Here is a 23,727-nt window from a genome sequence, read left to right as displayed (position 1 = left end):
GACTTCATCACTCAGAGTGTGGTCCCCACACCAGCAGCCCAGCATCACCTGGAACACATTAGAAATGCAGACTCTCAGGCCCCACCCACACTACTGCAGCAGAATCTGCATTTAGCAAGATCTCCACGTGATTTGTTTGCACGTAAATTTTGAGAAGCAGTCAGCTGTTAGATAGCCAAGTGGAGATACAGGTGGCAGTTCTTTTCTTTGCTGAGTGACATAGGAAGCAAGGTCAAGGCTGAGACTGAGGCTGTGGAGCAGGTACTGGAGTTTGAAGAGACTGCAGAAAGAGTGGCTGGGAATGTTAATATGAATGGATGAGAAAAACCTAAGTCTTCTGAACTCAGAGTGAGATCAGTTGGTACCTTGCATGTTTTTCTCCTCCTTTTCAGCATGTGGGTGCAGTGCTGCAGTTTTGCCTGCTGAGTACCACAGGGCAGAGAGGGGTAAAGGAATGGACTGATTCTAATGATGGGTCTGAGCTGGTTAAGGAGGGAATTGAGGCTGGGAGACACAGGGAAGACAATTCATAGATGGTCAATCCCAATGCGGTCACGGAGTTGTTGGCGGCAGGGTCCTTGAGCTGGAAAGAGAGATGGTGGTCAGAGCGTGGGGTGCTTGAAATTGAGATCATGGCGGATGCAGTTAATGGTAATGAGAGGTTCCAGGGCAGCTATTATCTTGGGCTGGAAATAAGAGGAAACGGCTGTTGGGTTTTTTTTTGAGAGGGGAGTTGTTTAGACAAATGCAAGTGAAATATGAGGAAGGGTTTCCCAATCTGACCAGGAGGGGGGGCTGCAAAAGCTGGGAATCCCCCCACAGGTGGGGATGACTCAGAAGGCTGAGGTCCACGGTGGGCGGCCATGGGCAGGGTGTGAGAGCACACAGCTGGAAGGAACCTGGGCCTCTTGAGCTACTGCAAATTCCTCCATCTAGGTCCTGTTTAGTCTTCCAAATGAAATCATATAGCTGGCCAAACTGAGGTTGTGTTAATCACCGAGTCACTGGGTTTCTATCTCACAAACAGCAATAGCAATTGAGTTTCTGCTAGGTCCCAAGCACTTTAAAACTGCTATTTTAAATCCTTACTGTCCTATATTATCACCTCCTTTTATATGGATAAGGATACCAAGGCTCAGAGAAGTAATATGCCCAATGTCACAAACCACTATTAAGTAATTTAAACAGAACCCAGGTCTGTCTAGCACCAAAGCTGGCTGATAATTATTCTCCTTCAGGGATTCATTTCCACATTCCCTGAAGATTCTGATTCAGAGGTCTAGAAAGAGGTATCCCCAAGAAAATCTATATATTTTCACAAGCCCCTTGGGTGATTCTGATGGTCAGGGAAGATTGGAAAGCATTGTACCCTGCACGCTGCCTGGCCATCGCGGTGTGGTGAATGTCAGGCTGGTTCTGTAGCCCAGCCTTCCTCCTCGGAAGGAGAAGCTCTTATTTAACCTGATTCCAGCTCTGTCTAGTCTGGTAGAGTCACTAACAACATCACCGTGTGCCATTTTCAATGCCTTTCACATAGATGATTTCATTTGAGGCATTGAAAGTCATAGGAGGGCTTCCCCGGTGGTGCAGTGGTTGAGGGTCCGCCTGCCAATGCAGGGGACATGGGTTCGTGCCCTGGTGCGGGAGGATCCCACATGCCACGGAGCGGCTGGGCCGGTGAGCCGTGGCTGCTGAGCCTGCGCGTCCGGAGCCTGTGCTCCACAACGGGAGAGGCCACAACAGTGAGAGGCCTGCGTACCGCAAAAAAAAAAAAAAAAAAAAGAAAGTCATAGGAGATAGGAAAGAGCAGTACAATTAGACCCATTAAACCCATTATAGATAAAGAGATGGGCCCAGGCCTCACAGCCACTCCTGGGACACTGGGACAAGCCCTTCCTCCTGGGACATTGAATCCACCTTTCTTTCCACTCCCTATTTCTTTATGAAAGTGCTAACTAATGTTTATGGATATTAAGGCTAATTTTTAGCGGAAAGAACTCTAATGTCCTTCCTACTCTAATATCTGTCATTCCTGCCTGAGACCCTTGCCCTGGGCTGTGATGAGGCCTAGAGATAAATGAGACTTTGTCCTTGCCTTCCAAAAGGAGAAAGAGGCATATTTACCCCAGGCCAGGTTAAATGCCTCAATTAAGTAATACAAAGTCCTCTGAAAAAAGGCAACTTCTTTGAGAAAGTTAGTGATAAATGAAAAGACCTCCCTTGGGTGGAGTGACACATAAGCTCTAAGTAACAGGGCATATGGCAGGAGGAATGTGTGGGACCAGTTAGTGGAGCCCTGGGGTTGGGCAGCGGAGAAGTTTCTCTGGATCGTCTGAAAACTAAGTCCCCCTAAAACTGAGTTCCCTTACTGAGTTTATGATTAATCTCTCTATCAAAAACTTCTTTCCCTTTCTTGTCCCTTCTGACTTCAATTCTATGCTAACTGAACACTAATGACTAAAATTGCTGTTGTTGGTAACACTGTTAATATACTAAAATTGTTATTATGTTTTTTTTGTTGTTGTTTTTTTTTTTTTTGCGGTACGTGGGCCTCTCACTGTTGTGGCCTCTCCCGTTGCAGAGCACAGGCTCCGAACACACAGGCTCAGCGGCCATGGCTCACAGGCCCAGCCGCTCCGCGGCATGTGGGATCTTCCCGGACCGGGGCACGAACCCGTGTCCCCTGCATCGGCAGGCGGACTCTCAACCACTGCGCCACCAGGGAAGCCCCTAAAATTGTTATTATGGATATCACCATTAACATACAAACTCAGATTGTTTCTTCTGGGCACGATGAGCTAATGGACCCTGGAGTCATGGATCACCTGGCCGGAGAACTGTAGACAAGAGACATCGTGACTCCCGAAACTACGATTAAGAAATGTCACAGAGGGGCTTCCCTGGTGGCGCAGCGGTTGAGAGTCTGCCTGCCGATGCAGGGGATGCGGGTTCATGCCCCGGTCCGGGAAGATCCCACATGCCGCGGAGCGGCTAGGCCCGTGAGCCATGGCCACTGAGCCTGCGCGTCCGGAGCTTGTGCTCTGCAATGGGAGAGGCCACAACAGTGAGAGGCCAGCCTACCGCAAAAAAAAAAAAAAAAAAAAGAAATGTCACAGAGTCAGAAAGAGAAAGACAAATACCGTATGCTAACACATATATATGGAATTTAAGAAGAAAAAAAATGTCAGGAAGAACCTAGGGGTAAGACAGGAATAAAGACACAGACCTACTAGAGAATGGACTTGAGGATATGGGGAGGGGGAAGGGTAAGCTGTGACAAAGTGAGAAAGAGGCATGGACATATATACACTACCAAACGTAAGGTAGATAGCTAGTGGGAAGCAGCCGCATAGCACAGGGAGATCAGCTCGGTGCTTTGTGACCGCCTGGAAGGGTGGGATAGGGAGGGTGGGAGGGAAACACAAGAGGGAGGGGATATGGGAACATAGGTATATGTATAACTGATTCATTTTGTTATAAAGCAGAAACTAACACGCCACTGTTACGCAATTATACTCCAAAGAAGATGTAAAAAAAAAAAAAAGAAATGTCACAGAAATGTCATAAAATGATGATTAATCCCAGTCTCTTTGTGCTTCCCCTTTAAAAAGCCCCCTAACTCAAAGACCAACTTGGAGTGGATTTGAGGCTTGCCTCCCACTCCACTCCCTTGCTTGGCGCCCTGTAATAAACCCTTACTTTGCTGCAAACTCCCACTGTCAGTGTTTGGCTTTCTGTGCCGTGGGCAGGCAAGCCCTTTGCCCGCTTTTATTCCCACTCCAGTCGAGTTTTCCCACCCACTCCCTGGGGTCCCTCTGGGCTCCAGGGAACCACTCCACCCCCTGTCATCAATCACTAAACTTAGGCTACTCCATCCCTAAAATAAACATTAGCCTGATGCCTTTCATCCTCCACCCTTCCTGCAGCCACTGACTTGACTTTCCTCCCAGAGCAGGGTCACCAGAAAAATACATGACACCCACTTAAATCTGAACTTCAGATAAGAAACAAATAAATAGTGTAAGTATTTCCCAACATTGTATGGGGCAATGGGACATACTTATGCTAAAAGTGATTTGTTGTTTGTCTGAAGTTCAATTTAACTGATCGTCCTGCATCTTTCTTTGCTGAAGCTGGCAACTTTACCCCCAGGGGTACCACCAAGCTTCCCCCATCCTCCCAACCTCCCTCTAGATGGCTGTTGACAGTCTCTTGGCTCCCCGTTGCTCTAGGGTAAAATTTCAATTCCTGGACCCCTGTCTCCTTGCCCAGCCCTATTTCTTATCACTCTCGCCCCACTCCACCCGCCCCATCCATGATTGCTGGGACAAGGGGCAAGCTCCTTGCTTCAGATGCTGTTCTGTCTACCTGGAGAACCTGCTTCCCTGCCCCTGCACCAGCTAGGCTGATTCTTAAACATCCACCAACATGGAATCAGGTGTTACTGCCTCTCAAGAGTCTTTCTTTCTTTCTTTTTCTTTTTCTTTTTTTTCCCAGCCATGTGGTGCGGCTTGTGGGATCCTAGCTCCCCGACCAGGGATCGATCTGGGCCCCCTGCAGTGGAAGCCTGGAGTCCTAACCACTGGACTGCCAGGGAATTCCCCCTCAAAAGTCTTTCTTGAAACATCCCTCACTCCCACACCATGCTCCTTTTTCTGGGATCCCATGGAACCAAGTGAACACTCCTCTATGCCAGCACTGGTAAAATTGACAAAATTGTAATTATCTGGTCTTTTACTATCTCCCTTAGACTGTGAGTTTCTTGAGGTCAAGGGCTGTGTCCTTCAGTTTTGTCATCTCTAGAACCGGAAATTCCTGTCTGCTTGGCAGACAGTAGGGGCTTAATTAATAATCTGCTAAGGGTCCTGCAGATAAGGCCCTATCCCTTTTATCCAGGCATACAATGGGGTCCAGAGAAGGAGACATCACTATTGACTACCTATTGTGAATGGTCACCCTGGGCCTGGGAGCTTCCGATGTTCTTTTAGGATTATAATTGTCAAGAAAAAAACATTGCCTGCCATTCTAGTTCTACAGGATCAAGCCATTGGCCACTGCAGTCACCCACCAACAGTGCACCCTGAGGGGAATTCCGGGTGGAGGAAAAAAAAAAAAAACAGGAGGCACTCTGTGCTTTGGATATAAGGGTCCTTATATAGTTAAGATGCATATCTAAGAATAAATTTTAATGACCCCAGATTCTTGCATCTTCCCATACATAGAACACTAAAATCATCAACCTGAGATAGCTGTTCTTTGTGATCAGCAGTAACCTGTTTATGCTTGAATACGTGTTTTTTCCCAGCAAAAAAGATCCTGTATATTCCGGCTTCTCCCTAATCTCTTTGGAGCAGTTTCTCAGAGCTATCTGAGAGGCTATGGTCCTTAGTAAGGTCCCCGAATAAAACTTAACTCACAAGTTTTACGTTGTGCGTTTTTCTTTCAGTCAACACAATCTTGATTCCATGATCAGAAAATGGGCTCAGGAGAAAGAACATGGAGCAAGGCTTGTGTGGGGCTTGTCTGTGTGCATCCCCACGGCCCACTTTCCCAGGGGGTGGATGTGATTGCTGGCTGGAAAATGAATCCCCTTGAAATCATTGTCGCAGTTCTAGAAAGTGGAGCGTACTTTCTGGAGAAGGGGCCCAAGTGCAGACACATGAAGGGATGTCAGGAGACGTGGCCAGATGCGGCAGGGCTTTGCAGTTCATGAGGGCTCTGTTCTGTGATCCAGGGGTAAACTGATATTGAGCAGAGCTGTACTTGCCCCGGTGCGTTCTTGCTCCCTTTGGGAGGGGACTTCCTAAAGTGAGGTCTTTGACCCCAAACCGAACTTACACTGAAGGGTTGGGGTGGTCGGGGGATTTAGCCCACCAAAATGTCCGCCAGTGCCCCTGAGTAACTCCTACTTAAGTTATATACAAATAAACATACACAGTGTGTGTGGAGGGGGCAATTTAAACAACACCTTTATTTTAATTGGTCTCACTACAATCCAAGTGGTAACCTTGCTTACTATGCTTTCTAGTAGTAAACACACTGCTTTCACTTATGTTTAGTATGCAAATGAGCTTCCAAATAAGTCCACAGGTTCCTCCTTCCTAAGCCTTGCTCTGTGAAAGAGCGGGACTGGCCGCTGGAGATAATAATGTAAAGAAAAGTGCTTAGTGATGGGTTTGGAATCCCGAGGTTGTCCTGGTTGTCCAACCGCATTCATTTCTAGCTGTGTTTTGTCAAGTCACACCCCTCCCCATTAAAAAAGGAAAAGTGTCAACAGGCTGTGAACAACATTCAGCGCAGTGCCGATCTGCAGCTACTAGCACGAGATAAGCACCTTAAACAAAGCCGTTCATCTACCCGGCAGCCTTGGCGTAATGGAAAAAAACCATGGGCTTTGGAACTAGGTAAACTCCGCAACATTTCAAAACTTCCCAGAACCTATTTCCTTGCCTGTAAAATGGAATGACTAGTACATTCTACCGTTAGGGGCTGTGAGGGTTGAGACTACAGGTGCAAAGCCCCCAACACAATGTTGTGCACTGATGGTAGTGATCTACATCCCAGGATTTCTGACTCTAAAACGCCTGCTTTCCTGGTTGAAGTAACTTCAGGCAGGCAATGTCTTAGTTCCCAGGGGCAGAGGTTCTAAGTTCCATCTATCTCTGCATTTGGACGCTTGAAGTTTAAAACTTGAAAAGTACATTTGGCTTAAGAGCATAGTATTGTCAAGGATGTTCATCACTGATTTATGTCTCATAATGCGAAAAATGGGAAAGAATTTAAATGTCCTTAAAAGTAGGAAACCGATTTAATAAATCAGCAATAGCTGTGTGATAGAATACTTTGTGGCTTTAAAATTATGCTTTTGAAGAATATTTAGTGACAAGAAAAATGTTCATGCAAAACTGTGAAGTAAAAAAAAAGCGACAAGCAAAACATCGTACAAAACAAGTAAAATACGTAGATATATATAGGCAAAGAAGCATCAAAAGCAAGCACCTGCCGCTGGGAGTCGGGAGGAGTGGGAAGAGGTGATCTTTTCCTGTAGTTTTGAGTTTCCAACTATGATTACGTACTGCCTTAAAATCCGAAGATACTAGTAAGTCCTCAGGGACTTGGGAGGGGCGCGAACAGGGCGGGACGCGGGCGGGACCGGGGCGGACGCGGGCGGGACAGGGGCGGACCCCAGCGCCAGGCTGTGGCCGGCGCGACGGGGCGGGGCGTTGAACGCCAGTCCAGTCCAGGCCGGCGAGGGGCTTCCCAACTTGCGACACCGGGAGGCCGCGGACGCACCGTCGGGAGCGGCAGGCAAGCCAGGGGCCCGGGGCCGGCGGGAGTGGGGGGCCGCGGGCCGGCGGGGACCCGGCCAGGGCCGGGGCGGCGCTGGGATGTGGTCCCGAACTTTCTTGGAGGGCGCAGCGGGCCAGAATGGGGCTCTGTCTCCCTCACCTTTGGAGTTTCTCTTTCCCTGTGCGCCCCGGGCGGGCGTGTAGCGCCTGTTTAGCCTTGGGAGCCGAGCCGCGGGTTGTGGGCACGATCGGGCCCGGGTCTGAGGGTGTCCTGTCCCCCGCTGCCTGGCGCGTATCTGTCGCTGGGCGTGTCCACAGTGCCAGCCTCAGGGTGGCCAGCTGTGCGTGGGATAAAGGCTGTCACGGCCTTAAGCTGGTGGGAGGGGGAGGGGAGGCGGCCCAGGGCCTGGCCTGGCCTCGGCTTGGCTCTGCACGCCCTGGTGGCAGCTTTGGTGTAGACAGGTGACCGAGTATTTGAGTGAGTTGGGGACCGGGTGGAAGCCATGAGCAGCCCCCATTCTTGGCGTGGGGAACCTGCCACCTCTGTCAGCACGACTTTGCCTCAGTGCACCCCCTTCTAGCCACTGCGCTCAGACTGGGTTCAGAAAGCTACCCGGAAGTACCAATACTATCCTCCTCGTGGCCTCTTTGGGCCGGACTAAAAACCAAACAGGAAAATGGGAAAGGGGAAGACCGTGGAGACGGGACAGCGGGAGGGGCAATAGAGGAAGGCTGCTGGGAGGCTCGGCCCTGATCTTGCGGGGTCTGCACCAGCTCTTGTCCACTGGGGGTCACCATCCCTTCTGACCCCACGGTGGCCTCTGTGTGGTATCCAGGGGTTGGGGTTCCCCCCGAGGAACCTGGACATGGGATGAGGGGGGTAGGCCTGGGAACCAGGGACAGAGGCAGATGTCATGGAAGGTCCCTCGGGTGTCCAGTTCTCTGGGGCTCTGAAATATTCATCCCCCTGGTGAGCTTTGGTTTCAAAGCTGGCGCCTTTGGCTTGGCCGGTGGTGGCAGGAGGAGCCAAGCGCTCCCTTGGGGCTGCTTTGTCAGGGGCAAGGGGGCAGCCATACTTCCACCTCACCTGCCTGCTCTTCCCACCTCTCCAGCCATGAGGACCCAGAGAGCCAGTTTAAAACTTAAAAGTAGTGGTGGGACCACACAGGGTCAAGTGCCCTGACTTCCTGTCATCTTGTGCCGTGACCTCAGGGCCTCACCTGTAAAAACAGGCACCTCAGAGAGGTAATGACAGGGTACACGTCAGGTGTGGGGAGAAGCTCACTTCATGAGCTGGGGTAATAGCCACCTCAGCTCAGCCTCCTCCCATGGGAATGGCTCAGCTGGAAGAGCACCTCCATCCCCCAAACTTGTCACCCTGGACCCTTCAGAAAGAGCAGAAGCCCCAGGCAAGGGACACACACTGGAAGGGCCAGAGTGGAAGCTCACACAGCAACTTGGGGAGAAGGTCTCTGCTAACAGTATGGTTAACCCTGATGTGGGCTTTCTGGAGTATTCTGTCGGGAATGCCGTGGAGGGGATGGCCTTGACAGAATCTTCCAACCTTGATTCTGGGGATCTAGGCCAAAACCTGGGCCTTGTTTTAAAGTAGAAATGATGCCCGGAAGTCCACAGTGCCACAGTGCCAGGTACCTAGAGGGTCAGGGAGGAGGATGAGAATGAGTCCTTATTCTCGTATGTAATGATTGGTATTTTTTCCTATTACATGAAGGCGATGTTAGGGAATCGCAGCCTCCTGGCTCTGTGCTGGTTGGAGATGTCCCCCAGCCCTTGGCAGTGAGTCCCGTTTTTGGAGATTATAGCAGCTGTGGGGACAGGGCAGAGGAGGGCCCCTCGCAGAGGATCCGGCTCTGAGAGTGAGGGGGTCTGCCTGGTACTGAATGCGACTATTCTGAGGGCCTGGGGGTGAGGACAGGGGTTTCAAGGTATGAGGAGTTAGGACATGAATCATTCTGAGGTCAATCTGTAAAACAAAGGTGGCCTGGCCAGCACACCACAGGATGGTAACTAGGTGTGCCCTGATAAAAATGTTCCAGCCTTAAGGAAGTTTGAAGGAACAAAGCCCAACACGTTTGCTCAGTGCAGAAGTTCTCAGAGGCTTCCTATGCCATTGTGCCTTGTGAGTTTCCAAAAGGGGATATGGGTTGTTTTTCAGACTTATCTGTTTCTGAGCTCATCCATTAACATCTCTTGGGGCGGTGCTCTTTAGAGCAGTCTGGGAAATGCCTGGCTGGATGAGTCTAGCTTTCCACTCTCTGGTTCGGGTAACTCATCCCTCTTCCTTTCCCCGATGTGGGCTGATTTGGGGGAAAAGGAGGCCAAAGGAGGTCATTTGCCTGTATCCCCACAACTAGTTAGTGACAGAGTTAGAACTTGAACCCAGATCTCTTGACTTCCTGCCTCGTACTCTTTCTCTTCTGCAGCGTGTCACTGTTTCCCTGCAGGCTCTGTGGTGAGTGAGACCCAGGAGATGCTGGCCGCGGGGTCCAGAGGGCAGTCTGGGAGGAGAGGGAGTTATGGCCACCCCCAGGCCCAGGTCATGCCCTGTGCCTCTGCCTCTGTAGCCATCCTCCAGACCAGTTTCACATCCAGCGGAGATTCTTTAGGAAGCAAGTCATTCCGCCCTGAAGCCTTCTGCTCTGGTCTGTTAGGCTGTTCATTCAAAAGCAGAGACTCTTAGAGTCCGAATGGACTTTGATCTTTTGGTTCACTGCACTTGCTTTATGGATGAGAAAACTTGAGTCCAGAGATGTGCGGTGGCTAGCCCTGACTCACACAGTGGAGTCAGGACCAGAGCCAGGACGAGAACTCAGCTCCCTGCCTCCTAACCCAGGGCTCTGGCAAAGATCAACTTTCCACGAGGGAAAAGGAATTGGTGTCAACGAGAAAGGTCTTCACTACCTCAGCTGGCCCCGCGTGTTGGTGTTGGCCTATTCACACAGGTGACTGGTGGGGGCTTCAGGGGCTTTTGCTCCAGGCAGGTGTAAAAGCAAAGGGTGCTCTAAGTCAGACGTCAGATCTGGGTTCAGACCTATCTCTACTGTTTGACTGCTCTGGGACCTTGGATCGGGTTTTCTCCGAATTTCAGTTTTCTCATCTGTAGGGTAGGGATAAGGAGATGCCCCTCATAGGGCCCTTGTGAGGAGCAGACATCCTTGGTACCCGGTAGTAAATACACAGTACTTGCTACTCTAAGTGGTTCTCTTCCTTCCCTGCCCACCGCAGGGAGGGGTTTGTCTCCCTTCTCCACTGTGGGTTGTTAATTATCTGTCTGACTTTCCCCCTCCTCATCTTGAAGTTCAACTGAAAAAGGTAGGAGAAGATGAAACACAAAGGAGATGGATGGGGCTGTGTTTCTGAAGCTGCATCCAGCCCTGGTTATTGCTGTCTGCTTTCCTTATCTGCACTCCACAGCTGTTCTGACCACTGGCTTGGCTGGGGTCTCTGAGATCACCTGCACTGGTGACACTGCTTTGCTCCCCTGGAGAAGGGTGATGGGGGGACCCTAGTGCTTGGGTCTTCCCATGCCCTCCAGGGTGGCTTCCCCTTCCTGGGAGGCTGGAGCCGCCTTCTCAGTTTCCGATTGGAGAGAGGCTACCCTGGTTAGAGACCAGGGTGGGAGGGAGGTCATGGGTTGGCAGCCTTATCTGTTTCTGAGCAGGAGGGCATGGAGAGCGGGGGGATGGGGACTTGTTTTGGCTCTGACTCAGCAATGCGTGTGCTGGCGTCTGTCACTCTGAGTTCTCAGACAGCGGGCAGGGCTGGGAATGAAAGTTCCAAACCCATGACCAAGAGGCCTGTCACGGGCTGGGCAGGAACTTTCTTGGCTCTGGGGTTTCCTGGACTGTCAAATGACCAGATGATTTCTAAAGTTCATTCCAGCTGTGACGTTTCAGTTTTTAGATCCTCTCGGCATCACCCTGTTGACCACAGAGGCCAGGCGGACAGAAGGATACGTTGATTCTGGGCCCCTTGGTCTGTGTGCGTCAGGCCTGGTGGCGTGCCCAGCCACTCCTGGGTGGATCTTTTTACTCCTCTGCCCTCCTGGCTACGTGCTGGGTTAGGAGGGTGAAGTGTTTTCTTGGAGGGGAGTGAAGAGCTGGGGGAGTTGGGGTAGGTAAAGGAAAAGGGAGGGAAGGAGGCTGTCACAAGAGGCCTGGTCACAGCAGGCCAGGGGCTGCGCTGCTGTGCCGGCTGGGTGGGGTCTCCTGAGATGCGCACTCTGAGCTATTCTTTCCATTCTGGCTCGGGCACCCGTTCCTGGCAGGGAGGAGGGCAGGCTGCCTGGACCAGTCAGCTGCTCCTTTCCGCTCCTCCCTCTGACACACACACATACACATGCACCCTCTTGCTGTAACCCCAGTAGCTTCAGCTTCCTCTCAGCAGATTCCAGAGCCTTAACCCTTCAGATGCCCCCCAGGGAGCCTGAACCTGGGCCCCAGCTGGCTGGGAGCATGCTGGCCACACTGAGATGGTGCCAGGGGAAGGAGATGGCTTCCCCGCGGTTGCCTCTGATAACCCTGACAGCCAACATCCTGTGTTTGAGCCCACCCACTTCCGATGGCTGGGCCTGCGGGTCATGTAGGAGAAAGGAGAGGTTCTGGCCCCTTCCTGATGGGACATGAGAATGGGGTCATGAGGATGGGGAGCAAGCTTAGATCTAACTTGGCAAGGATGGGGTGGAGTCTGAATGTCTTGATAAACTGCATTGTGAGGAAGAATGCTGTAATGATTCAAGCTGCCAGCAGTGGAACAGCCTTGCTTCCTGTTGTTGGAGTGTGTATGCCAACAACAAGCCGAATGCCTACTGTATTTTAGGAAAATTCAGGCTTCCGATGGGGAAACTTAAAGGTCCTTTTTGGCCCCTGGAGACTGTGAGCCCCTCCAGTAGCTACCAGCGGAAATCAGATGACCAGATTCCTGGTTTCTAGTCTCTGCGTATCAATCATACTCACTTTGTATCTTCTCCCGCCTCTTTCCCCTCCTTCCCTTTGGATTCCACGTTCTCCTGCGGTTCCCAACTTTAGTCATAGTCATGAAAGTAAATACCGACCACTTCCTCCTTTCCCTACTACCTAGTCACATGCCAGGCCCAAACCTCATCCCTAGCTGAGGCCTTAATGACGTGGAAGTGGCCAGTGCTCCATGTAGGTCGGGCCGTGGCCAGGGAGAAGACTCAGAAGCTGCCCATGCTGGCAGCCCTGGGCCTTAGGTTCCTGCCCCTCTGCTCGGAGGGGAGCTTAGTTACTCCCCTGACTGGCCTGAACACTCTCTCCATCTCCGGCGCACAGGTCTCTACACCAGAGAGCTGGGATGTGGTCCTGGCCCCAGGCCCCACTTTGTGGCCAGGGACAGGTCACTCTACCTCCTGCACTGTCGCTGGCTGGCTGGTAAAGGGAGGGGTCAGCTTGCCTTAGATGAGTGAGTTTCCTTTCAGTGCTGACCTTTAAGAATCTCCATCTCTGACCACTCTCTCTCCTCCTGGTGGTTGCACAGGGTTTGGGGACCATGGGGATGGTGGAAGGGGCTGAATGGTTCAGTGGCCACTTGGTGTGTGAGCGTTCTTTTGTCAGTAGAGGGTCTGAGACGGGAAGCTTTGAGAAGTGAAGTGAAGTTCGGATAGGCAGGGTGTCCAAATGAGGATGAGAGCAGAGACATTAAGAGCCCTGGAGGCGGTCTGGAGCTGACCGACTTCATCACACCCTAGCTAAGTAACCTTGGGCAAGTGACTTAATTCTTCCAAGCCTCTATTTCTTTATTGTAAAAAGGGATAACAACATATCCACCCTGTTGGGCTATCATAAGGATTTAATGAAATAACAACTAAAGATAGGCACTATTTTAAGTACTCTACATGTATTTTCTCATTTAATTTTTATAACAACTCTGGTAGAGTGTTAAACCCACTTTCCAGATGGAGAAACTGACACATAGTGAGGTAAAGTGGTCAGTGCCGGTCTCTGGTGAGCATGGGCTGGTGGCTAAGCCCTCAGAGAACTGGACTGTGAGCTTCTGTGTCCCCTGCGGAGAGGTCTACCGGTGAGTTCCTCTGAAACGAGAAGCGTCACGGGGAGGGGCGAGGGAGGGCAGAGGGCGACTTCATGAGTCAGAGGCCCGCTGTGCTGGACCGGAACCCCAGAGTCCTGGTGGCCTACCCAAGGCCGGCCTCGAGCTTCCTGATTCACCTTCTGGTTTGGGGAGGGACCCGTTTGCCCAGCTTGGCTTGGCGGGTGGTGCATCTGGCTGGCCGGGCAAAGGGCAGGCCCCGCGCGCGTAACTGGGTTTGTCAGATAAGTCCCAGTCCGTTAGAGCTGGAAATGAGCTCAGAGATCATCTGGGTCACTCACGTCATTTCACAGAGGTGCACCCTGAGGAGCCCACAGGACCAGGTCATGGTGACATCACTGTCAAGTGGCCCGGCTGGGGCCTCCAACCACAGGGTCTTTCCTGCCAGTGTCTCGCGGGCCGTGTTTAGCCTGTTGTCAGCTGGGCCCACCGCAGTGACGACAAGATAACCCTACTCCACAGGTGGCACCCCCCCCCCCGCCACCGGGCTGCTTCCCGCAGACAGGATGCTGTCCTCTGGGTGGAGTTAAGGGGGGGTGTTTGGAGGGGGAGGGGGGGAGGGCGCTGTCAGAAGAAGGAGCCTCTTGCCCCGGGGCAGGAGAGTCCAGTTTCTCTCCCTTCCTTTTTTAAAAAAGTCTATTAAGGGGATGCAGGTATTATAACCGCTTATGAATGTTGCCCTACCCTGACAAACCCAGAATATTTTCAAAAACACTTACTACCCCTGTTTCTTAAACTCACACCACTCAGTGTTGGGTCTCCCCGTTCTCCGCTCCCTGTTTCCTCAGGGTGCTGTACCCCACCATGCGGGGCCTTCCGCCATGGCCTGCTTTCGAAGGTTTGCTGTGTCACACCCTCACTGTCAGGAAGGTTTTCTTATTTCTGACCTGACACATTCTTGCTGTTCTGGTCCATTCACTCTGGGAAGATGGAGAACAGCTTTCCTCAGAATAACTCATTGACTCGGCCTGTTATTCGAGCCCTCCTCCCCGCCCCTCCCTGCTACCTTCCCCTCTCTGTGTTATCCCAGTCGAGAGAGAAGAGTTCAGACAATCCTTTATCTGCTCCCTGCACTCTGCAGCGTGCCCTCAAAAGAGGAGCCAGTTCTCCCGCCCTTCTGGCAGAGCCTCTGCGATGTCTGCTGACCTCGATCTGGGCGTGCTTCCTCCCTGTGGGGTCCTGAAGTTCTTCCCTTGGGAGATGCGCTAGGGGCCGGTGGTGGCCCTGTGAAGGGGCCCAGATTCTGTCAGGGCTTAGGGCCCTTCCAGGAATCTCCTCCTTAGCTTTTCCCAAGTCTTCATCTCTGCCACCTCAGAGGGGAACACCAGGCCCCAGGGCCATTTATTTGGCATAAGAGGGCCTAAAGAACACAGCATAATATAGAGGACACCTACCTACCCAGGACCTTCAGCCTGCCTCGGTTCTGGTTGTGCCATTCACTTGCTAGTTCTGTGATCTTGGGAGTCACTTCACTGTTCTGGGCCTGGATTCCCTTAGTGGAGCTGAGCATCTGGGGCTGTACAACTTTGGGGTCCCTTTGGGCTCTGCTTCTGGGGTTCCCTTCTCCTCATTCCTCAGCCCTCCCCTGGCTGTGGGGCTCTCCTGCCTCAGAGAAGGCACTGGCTGGATGTGGCGTGACTCCTCAGCGCTCTCTCCTATCCTGGCCGCCAACCCGGGGGGCAAACAGGCAGGAATCACAGGAACACCAGGGACTTGACTTTCGAAACGTGCGTCTCCCCCTCCCAGGGGGCTTCGGGGCCCTGCACTCCCTGGCACTCCACTCCCTGGCAAGGCCACGAAGAGAGTGGTGGCAGCCACAGGCTGTCGCATGCCTGACGCTCCTTGGCTGTTATTTGAAGGAACAAGAAAGTCCTGTCTCTGGCCTGCTCTTCTGTGCAGCCTGCCAACCCCCAGGGGCCATCCCCGTGCACCCACTTGCTCAGGCCTCTCGGGTGGCCCCTGACTCAGCCTGCCACCGTTGGCCCTCCTCCTCCAGGCCTGGCAGCTCCAGCCCTGGGGCTAGCTTGTTGTCTTCCACTTTGGGCCTTGGCTCTTCCCCAGCGCTGCCTTTCAGGCCGGGAGCTCCTGCCAGCTGCTGTGGGTGCTGGGCTAACCCCTTCAATGGGTCCCAGCTGGCCCTGTGACTCACCCGTGGCTTTGCTGGGGCCATCGGGCGGCTTCCCTGGTCACTGGAAGGCCTTCTTAGGTGAGCATAGGGGTTGGGGCGGCGTGGTTCCCAGGCCCGCTGCTCTCATACCACTGATGCCCAGTGACTGCTTCGGGCTCCCGCACTAAATCCCCGTCTCCTGCTGGCAGGAGGCTACACAGAAAGGGCTGGCGTGAAGGCAGAGGGGCAGGGGCTGAGCTGGTGGGGTGGGTGGTACTGGGGGGATGGGGACGGTGGCCTGTGGGCAGGGAGTGACGCGCCGTGATGGGGAGAGAAAGTCTGAGGCTTTCCTCTCCACAGAGGCAGGCTGGACTGGGGCTGAGTGAGCGGGGCCTGGGCACTCATGACTGCTTCTCTCGTCTTTCTTTCAGGTCCCAGCAGCTGGGGTCTCCCCTCAGCCCGTGAGCCACCATGTCCCACCCCAGTGCCCCGCCTCCGTATGAGGACCGCAACCCCCTGTACCATGACCCTCCGCCCCCGGGGGCCTACGGGCAGCCATCTGTCCTGCCTGGCGGGTACCCTCCCTACCCACAGCCTGGCTACGGTCACCCTGCTGGCTACCCACAGCCTATGCCCCCCATCCACCCGACGCCCATGAACTATGGTGAGTCCCTGAAGGGCAGTGGGGGTGGGTGGGAGGAGGCAATACTCATAGCACGTGAGGCTACTTCCTTTCCTTCCTTCTCAACTTCCTTTATCCCTTTTTTCATCTTCTCTTTAGCTCTCTCCTTCTGCTTCCCCATCTTTGTTACCTCCCTGCTGTTTCCTTCAGCTCCTAGCCCCCTGGACCACCTACCAGCCCCTTTATTCAGAAAGGAGACTGGGTCCATAAGACACACACCAGAACTTACACATCAGATGAGAAAGTGGCTGGTGGAGTAATTAATTCCTTCAGAGCCATGACCCGAGGAGGCCGTTTCCGTTGCCCAGCGTGGCAGCTGCCACCCCACCTACACTCCCCACTTCCTTAGGAACCGCCTTTGGAACCCGAAGGACTTTTTTTTTTTTTTAATATTCTCGGTGCTGACAAATCCTCATCTCTTAAGGTAACATCTGATTTTCGCAAACATCCAGAAGTCGCTTGGATGTTTGATAAACATCATGGCTGGTAAATTTGGTCAGAAATGAGATGAGATTAAAATGCGGTGAGATTTTCCTGTGTGGCTCACATGCGGATTTTGAAAGCAGCTCCCAAGGAGGCATTCAAAGAATGTGTTGAGCCCCTGCAGCATCTCTGGAATCGTGGAGCGCAGCCAACTGTCATCTGGCCGTACGCGTTCTGGTGTGAATATTGGTACATCAGTCACGTTTATGGTCATGCCTCGTCCTGTGCACGCATACCCGAGATCTCTGTTTTCCCCGAGTCCTAATGTTTGCCTGATGTAGATCAGTCTGCACACTCGGTTGTCCATCCTCCACACATGTGCGCTGTTTCTATCTTCCTTTTCCTCCTTCCACCCGAGTCCCTGCTCTGACTCCGCCAGCCCCTCTGCCCCGCGCTTGCCTGGATTCCTCACGAGATCGTGTCCCCTTGATGGCCGTGACCACAGGTGTTCACACCCCTCAGTAAATGCATGCTGACGGAGTGGTCACACCTAAGCCCCCTTTGGCCAGGGAGGGGTACGCTGCTCCCTGTGGTACCAGCTCTGGTCATGTGGAAGGTATCTAGAGGACCTGGCTGAGGAGTTCCTGAGTTGTAACACATGTCTCTTGGCTGGAGATACGTGAGACTGTGAGATAGTGCCGTGGAGGCTTGGGGATTGAGGCCACACGTCCCAGGTCCCCAGCTGGTCATATGTGATCTGTCCCCAGGCCCAGGCCAGGGCTATGATGGGGAGGAGAGAGCTGTGAGTGACAACTTCGGATCTGGAGAGTGGGGTGACAGGAAAGTCCGACACGCCTTCATCCGAAAGGTGAGATACGGGTTGGGAGGCCCCTGGGGCTGGGGGAACGGAGCCGGGGGACACTCGTTTCCACGCACATGCGCTGCTGCCTTCCGGGTCCTCTCTAGCCCTGCACTGTCCTCACAGGGGACCCCAGTTCCTCTAACCTGTGTTCGCCCGCCTTTTGTTCCTCTGTTCCTTGACCTTGTTTTGGGGGCAGATTCAATCTGGGAAAATCTGGGCAGCCTCTGCTGAAGCGTTCTGCCCCCTGCAAGCTTCCTTCTCCTGTTAGACGGGAGCAGCTTGAAGCCAGAACTGACTCACTCGCTCACAGCCCCTGCCTCCCGTCTCCCGTCTGCCCGGCACCTGCTCGGGGTGGACAGATACCTGACCAATGTCAGGCCGAACCGCCGCAGGCGCGGATGCTGTACCTGGGAGTGCGGTGAGGCAGGGGGCAGAGGCAGGGTGGTGAGTGCCAGTGGAGGCCAGATGCTGGGCAGGGAGGGGGTCAGCCCTGGGCGGGGGGCGTGTACAGTATCTGAGCCCTTACTGGGGGCGGCCTCTCTGCCAAGCTGCAGCTGGGGCAGGCTCCCAAGTGGAAGGGGAGTAAGAGTAGGTCCTTTAGAATGAGGCAGGAGCCTCCTCCCTAGCTCTGAAAGAGGGGCCAGGGCTAGGGTGGTAAGGTCTTTTGGGCTCCTTGGTCTCAGGGGCCGGCTGCTTGCTGGGGAGAGGCCGGGAGTGCAGGGTGGTGACCGTGCTCCCCGCCACTGCCTGTGTTCCAGGTTTACACCATCATCTCCATCCAGCTGCTCATCACGGTGGCCATCATCGCTATCTTCACCTTTGTGTGAGTCTCTAGGCCTCTCGGCACCGTTGGGAAGTAGCTCTGGGGTCCTGGGCTCTGGGTCACCTGCTGGGAGCGTGGCTTGGGGTGGGCCCTCAACTCAGGGGGACTGGAAGAGGAGCTGGGCTGTGGGCGATCAGAGAAGAGGGGGCAGGGCCTCGGCAGGGAGGCAGACAAGCCGTGGTGTGACTCCTCTCTTGTCCCCCCTGCTCCACAGGAAGCCAGTCAGCGAGTTCGTGAGGGCAAACCTGGCCGTCTACTACGCATCCTAGTGAGTCTATGCTCCTTTCTGCATGGGGGCAAGGAGAGGAGGGGTGACAGCTGACCAGCTTTTCGGGGCAGGGATCAGATCCTTTGGGAGAGGGGCCCTCGCAGCTGTGCTGGGAAGTGTGGGTGTGTGCCACCGAGTGTAAGTGTCACGGAAGTCCTGAGAGCCAGGGGTGGGGGACTGGTGGCAGCGTGCATCCTGCAGAACAGTCCCCGTGTTCTGGCAGCCTCTCTGCGGTGGCTCCTGCAGCCTCCTCCCTGGCCACACCCCCTGTTACAGATGTGCTCAGTGCCCCTGGCTGGGGTGATCTTGTCCTGCTGGGTAGCTTCCCCTCACACTTCTAGATAGCTCTCTGGACCTCCAGCCTGCTGGTGTGGTGAGTGCCGCCAGGCTGGGCCGGGAGGGGGCCAAGGGGCAGAGTGGGTCTGGAGACGACTTCCCTGTCTCTTCTCCCCAGTGCTGTGTTCCTGGTCACGTACCTGATCCTTGCCTGCTGCCAGGGACCCAGGTGAGTCCCAGAGACTTAGACAGTGGGAAGGGATGGGGGTGTGGGGCTGTTTTGCACAGAAAGGGGATTTCTCAGAGCAGCTAAGTGGAGACGCACCGGCAGTGATGATGATGGTGATGGTGGCTGTCGTTCGGCTGTGTGCAGAGTGCCTGGCGTGTGCGGGATCTATTTAGCTATCTAGCTGTTATTCTTACAGCTACCCTGCAAGATGTGCAGCACTTAAACTATTTAACAAATAGGAAGAACCCAAGGCTCAGAGAGGCCGAGGAGCTTTCTCACAGTCACACAGGTAGTCAGAGAGCTGCAAACGAATCCAGGTCTTTGTGGCTCCACAGCCCAGGTCTGTCCTATTGTCCCTCTTGTCCCTGCATAGACACCTGAGCAGGTATCAAGGGCCATGCCAGCCTCGCCTCCCCCAAGTCCAGGCCTAATTCTCCAGGCACATAAGCCAAGAGTTTCCTTCTGCTAACGGAGCCTCTGAGACCTGGCCGGCCCCACACCACTTAACTATGGTTTCTTTCCCTTCAGACGCCGTTTCCCATGGAACATTATCCTGCTGACCCTCTTTGTGAGTCTAGAAAGGTCCAGGGTGTGGAGATGGTGAGGGAGGGCTGGTCCCAGGGAAGGGATGGCACACCGTGGTGGAAGATGTCCCTAGCTCTCTCCCTGACCTTACCCTGACCCCTGCCCTTGGTCTCCCCGGGCTTTCCTGCTCAGTCACACGTATCGCCAGCTCTGGCAAGCCCTCCTGGCCGTGCCTCCAGGGCTCCGGCTCTCTTCTTAAGTGTCTCACTCTGGTCTCTGTCCTTCCCTCAGACTCTTGCCATGGGCTACATGACCGGCACCATTTCCAGGTATGTTCAAGGACGGTTACTACACGGTGGTGTGTTTTATTAGGGGAGCGTGGGGCATCTCTGGGCTGGCAGCCACCTCTATGGGTGGATTCTGGGCACGATGCTTCCAGCGGTAGTAGTTCTGGAGTCATTCGTGTGTGGCATATGCCTCTGGCCTCTCTCAACTCCTTCCCTGCAGCGTGTATGAAACCAAAGCCGTCATCATTGCAATGATCATCACTGCTGTGGTGTCCATTTCAGTCACCATCTTCTGCTTCCAGACCAAGGTGAGGGCACCGGAGGGCCCTTCCCTGGCCACCCCATCCCCCTGTTTTATACAGACCTGGCCTTCCGGGCTTGGCATGTGAGCAGGCTTGGAAGGGCCCACACCCCTATGCCAGGCATTTCCCTTAGAGATCTTAACCCCCTTCACAACTACATCCACAAAACTGCTTCCTACATCTGTCCTTAGAATGTCACGGTCACTCCCATGGCCCCCAGGAGGCAGCACTGGGACTCCCTGGAGGAAGAGGGAGGGCCCGGCAGGCTGGGCCAGGTGGCCTGTCTGACACGTGCCTCCCCCTCTCTTCCTGGCAGGTGGACTTCACCTCGTGCACAGGCCTCTTCTGTGTCCTGGGGATTGTGATGATGGTGACTGGCATTGTCACTGCCATCGTGCTGTCCTTCAAATATGTGAGTGTCCCGGGAGAGCCGGAGTCACTGAACCCAGTGCCCAGGGCAGACTTTCTGTATATCGTGGTGTAGCAGGCCCCACAGGCCTCTGGCTTCCAGAACCTCTCGACTGGCTAGCAAAGGCACCCACGCTGAAGCGCCATCCTCTGGATTGGGGTATCTTTGGAAATGGCAGGTCCTGGGAGCCACAGCACCTGAGGCCCTGGATAGCATCATGGGATTCCTATGGGAAGCAGTGGTTAGATCTGTCTGATAGCTGAGACCAGGTTCTCGGAGGCAGCTTGCCAGAGGAACCCAGAGGACCGAGAAGATGGGCTTGGGTGGAAGGGACCTTAGGGGTCACTGTACCTAACGCTTCTTTTATTCCAGTCAGCGGGAGGGGCAGCGTGTGAGGCCCCTAGGCTGAGGGGAGCCTCATTGGCGGGGAGGGGAGAACAGTGCTGGAAGGGGAAGCACGTGAATGGGAGGGCCGCCTGCCCACTTGACCATGGCTGGCCCTGCCCTTCTGTGGACAGGCCCCTGGAGGGCTGTTGAGCAGGGCTGCCCTGGGGGTGCTCCCTGACTCTGCTGTTTATCAGGGTGGCTGGGGGGCTTCCCTCCCAGCCCTCTCCTTTAGTCTGTCCCTCCCAGGCTGGGCTGCAGGAACACGGTCTATTGAAGGCTGACCACGACTAGGGTAAAGGCGATGGGGCTCTTCAAGCAGTGCCTGCCTGGGTCTGCCCCTCCCAGAGCTAGAACTCAACCACTTTCTTTCTTCCAGAAGCGTAGTGGACACCTCTGTACCTTGACTAACTTCGGAGACTGGTTAGGCTAAAGGATGCTGTGATTGGTTTTATATGGCCATTGGACGATGGCCTCTGTTTTCTCTACCATATACGTTACTATTCTTAATGTCTCCCAGGATCTGGAAGGTAGAAGTAGTCCTTTCATGTAGCTAGCTTCCTGGATCTTCGCACTTGGCCAGACATCCGGGGGAAAGATGGTCCTGAGGGCTGCCTCAGTCCAAGCTATGCTAAGATTTCTAATGCCATTCCTGTCCCTTCTCCCCAGGTTTACTGGCTGCACATGGTCTATGCTGCTTTGGGGGCCATTTGCTTCACTTTGGTGAGTGAGGCCCCGCCCCCTCTAGGAAGGGGAGCTGGGGGGACAGAGGGGAGGAACTGGGAGGATGGTGGATGTAGGCTGCTTGGGAGGCAGGGAGGGGGGCCTACTTCCTTCCCTTTCCCTACTGTCCAGAGGTTCCACTGATTTTCTGCGCATTCCCGTCATCTCTTGTTCACACCGCCTGCTATGAGAACAGTCAGTGGGCCGTATTATGGAGACGGTGTGTCTGTCTCCCTTTCTGGACTGTGAACTGCTTAACGGCAGAGACCACGTGTTCTGCTGTTCGTTAATGTGTTCCCTAAGCACATCTAATGGCCCAGAGGCTCCCAGGACACATCTGCTGACCACTGAGCCCCTGGGTCCTCATGTGTGGCTTCCTGTCCTGCAGTTCCTGGCTTACGACACACAGCTGGTCCTGGGGAACCGGAGGTACACCATCAGCCCGGAGGACTACATCACCGGTGCCCTGCAGATCTACACAGACATTGTCTACATCTTCACCTTTGTGCTGCAGCTCCTGGGGAATCGCGATTAAGGAGCACCTCCCGTTCCGCCCTACCTTGGACTTTCCTTTCCCTAGAGGGCTGGGCCCTGTGACCTGGGTCTGCGCCTAGACCGCTTTCCTTCCCCTCAAGTAATATGCCCATTTTCCTTTCTGTCCGGGGATGGGTAGCCTCTCTGGCTGTGGATGTGTAGGTACTTGGTGGGGTTGGAGGAACTAGGGACTCACTCACTCTTGCCCTTAGTGGACTTGGCAGGAACTGGGCCAAAGATGTGCATTCTCCCTCCGCCCACTATGGGGCACCAAATCCTTAACAGTTGGGGTTGCAGTGGGGAGGGATGAAAAGAGCCTATCTGATAGCTAAAATGGAATAAGAGAGGTACGAGGGACTTTCTGGTGATGGGGTTTCCTCTCCCACTTCTGCCACGGGCTTCTGGACTTGATAGCTGGAGCTGTTTCCTCTCTCAGCCCCCAACAAAGCCAGAGAGCTTTGCCCCCCGCCTCCTGGACTCATAGGCATTATCCTGTACTTCTTCGGCAACCCTTGGCGCCTTCCGACTCAGGAAGATAGAGGGGGCTTGTGCCCGTGGGTCTCCCCTGCTTCAGCCTCTTCTTTCGACAGCACATATATACTGATCTTCTGGGTTTCGGGTGGGGAGGGAGAGGAGAGCGAGCAAAGACAAGCGCAGAGGCCAATACAGAGCAGCATCTATCCGGGGCTTCCTCGTGGCTTGTGGTGGTAGTGCAGGCCCCTCTGCGGCCACCTGGTCCCCATTCTCCAAAGCTGCCTGGGGCCTCCCTGGTGCTTCTGAGATCTCTAGTCAGAGGGACCTCTTGCTTCCTGTGCTCAGGCTGCTCAGAGCAGAATGTGAGGGACAAAGGTCAGGAGATGGGGTGGTGTGTAGGATCACCACTTCCTGGCTGTGTGGCCAGGAAGTAACCAGGGTGAAGAGAGACTGGGGTGTGGGCGGGGGAAGTGCCTTGGCGTCCCCCACCCTGAGAGATACGGAAGCTTTATTGTACCCATGGCTCTTCCCTTCTGCTAACTCGGCGAGGGCCCCAAGAGGGAGGAGACACCCTTCTTAGTTTGTTAACTCACGCTTGGGGGATTTAAGACTTGGGCCCCGTCTCTCCAGCCAACTACTGCTTTCTTCATGACACCAAGTGCCTCAAGCTGGAATGGGGAAGGAGGACAAGGGTCACTCTATGGGCTGGGGTGGAGACCCAATCAGCCCAAGGGTATAATTAGGGCTTCTCTATTAAGTATTTGGTCCTAAATATATCCCACAAAAGGACATAACCAGAAATGTAATAAAGTTTAATGTTTAGAAGGTAAAACCCTGTTTGGCTCTGGTTTTCTTCACTTTAAGGTGTCGTCAGCTCTGGGAGAATTTGTCTGGCTCTGCCCAATGCATCCACATCCTAGCTTTGCATTCTGGCTTGGTATCGTCTACCCTTTCTACGATAACCAAGTATACTTTGTCCCAGCGCTTCCTGGTGATGGATGGCTCAACCCTCACCCCCAGGTCTGGCAGGGGCCGCTCAGAGC

At 53.9% G+C, this 23,727-nt stretch overlaps 1 protein-coding gene across 2 annotated transcripts; it reads left to right on the top strand.

Moving 5' to 3' along the window:
* Positions 1 to 7,192: 7,192 nt before the first annotated feature.
* On the top strand, positions 7,193 to 23,516 carry TMBIM1 (transmembrane BAX inhibitor motif containing 1). 2 transcript variants are annotated; one of them, XM_081243041.1, is made up of 12 exons: positions 7,193 to 7,308; positions 15,915 to 16,147; positions 17,356 to 17,456; positions 18,209 to 18,273; positions 18,488 to 18,541; positions 18,996 to 19,046; positions 19,575 to 19,614; positions 19,863 to 19,900; positions 20,079 to 20,166; positions 20,477 to 20,572; positions 21,623 to 21,676; positions 22,065 to 23,516. In XM_081243041.1, exons 2-12 carry the CDS (start codon positions 15,955 to 15,957, stop codon positions 22,209 to 22,211), a joined length of 927 nt encoding a protein of 308 aa, XP_081099167.1. In that variant the 5' UTR covers positions 7,193 to 7,308; positions 15,915 to 15,954; the 3' UTR covers positions 22,212 to 23,516. The 2 variants fall into 2 exon arrangements, with proteins under 2 accessions (XP_081099167.1, XP_081099168.1); XM_081243042.1 differs by lacking the exon at positions 7,193 to 7,308 and adding an exon at positions 9,937 to 10,252.
* The last annotated feature ends 211 nt before the right edge of the window (positions 23,517 to 23,727 follow it).

Source organism: Mesoplodon bidens (assembly GCF_964165515.1).
Source record: "Mesoplodon bidens genome assembly, chromosome: 8".
NCBI lineage: Eukaryota > Metazoa > Chordata > Mammalia > Artiodactyla > Ziphiidae > Mesoplodon > Mesoplodon bidens.
The sequence above is the reverse complement of the archived record's forward strand: the minus strand, read 5'-3'. Positions and strand labels throughout refer to the sequence as shown.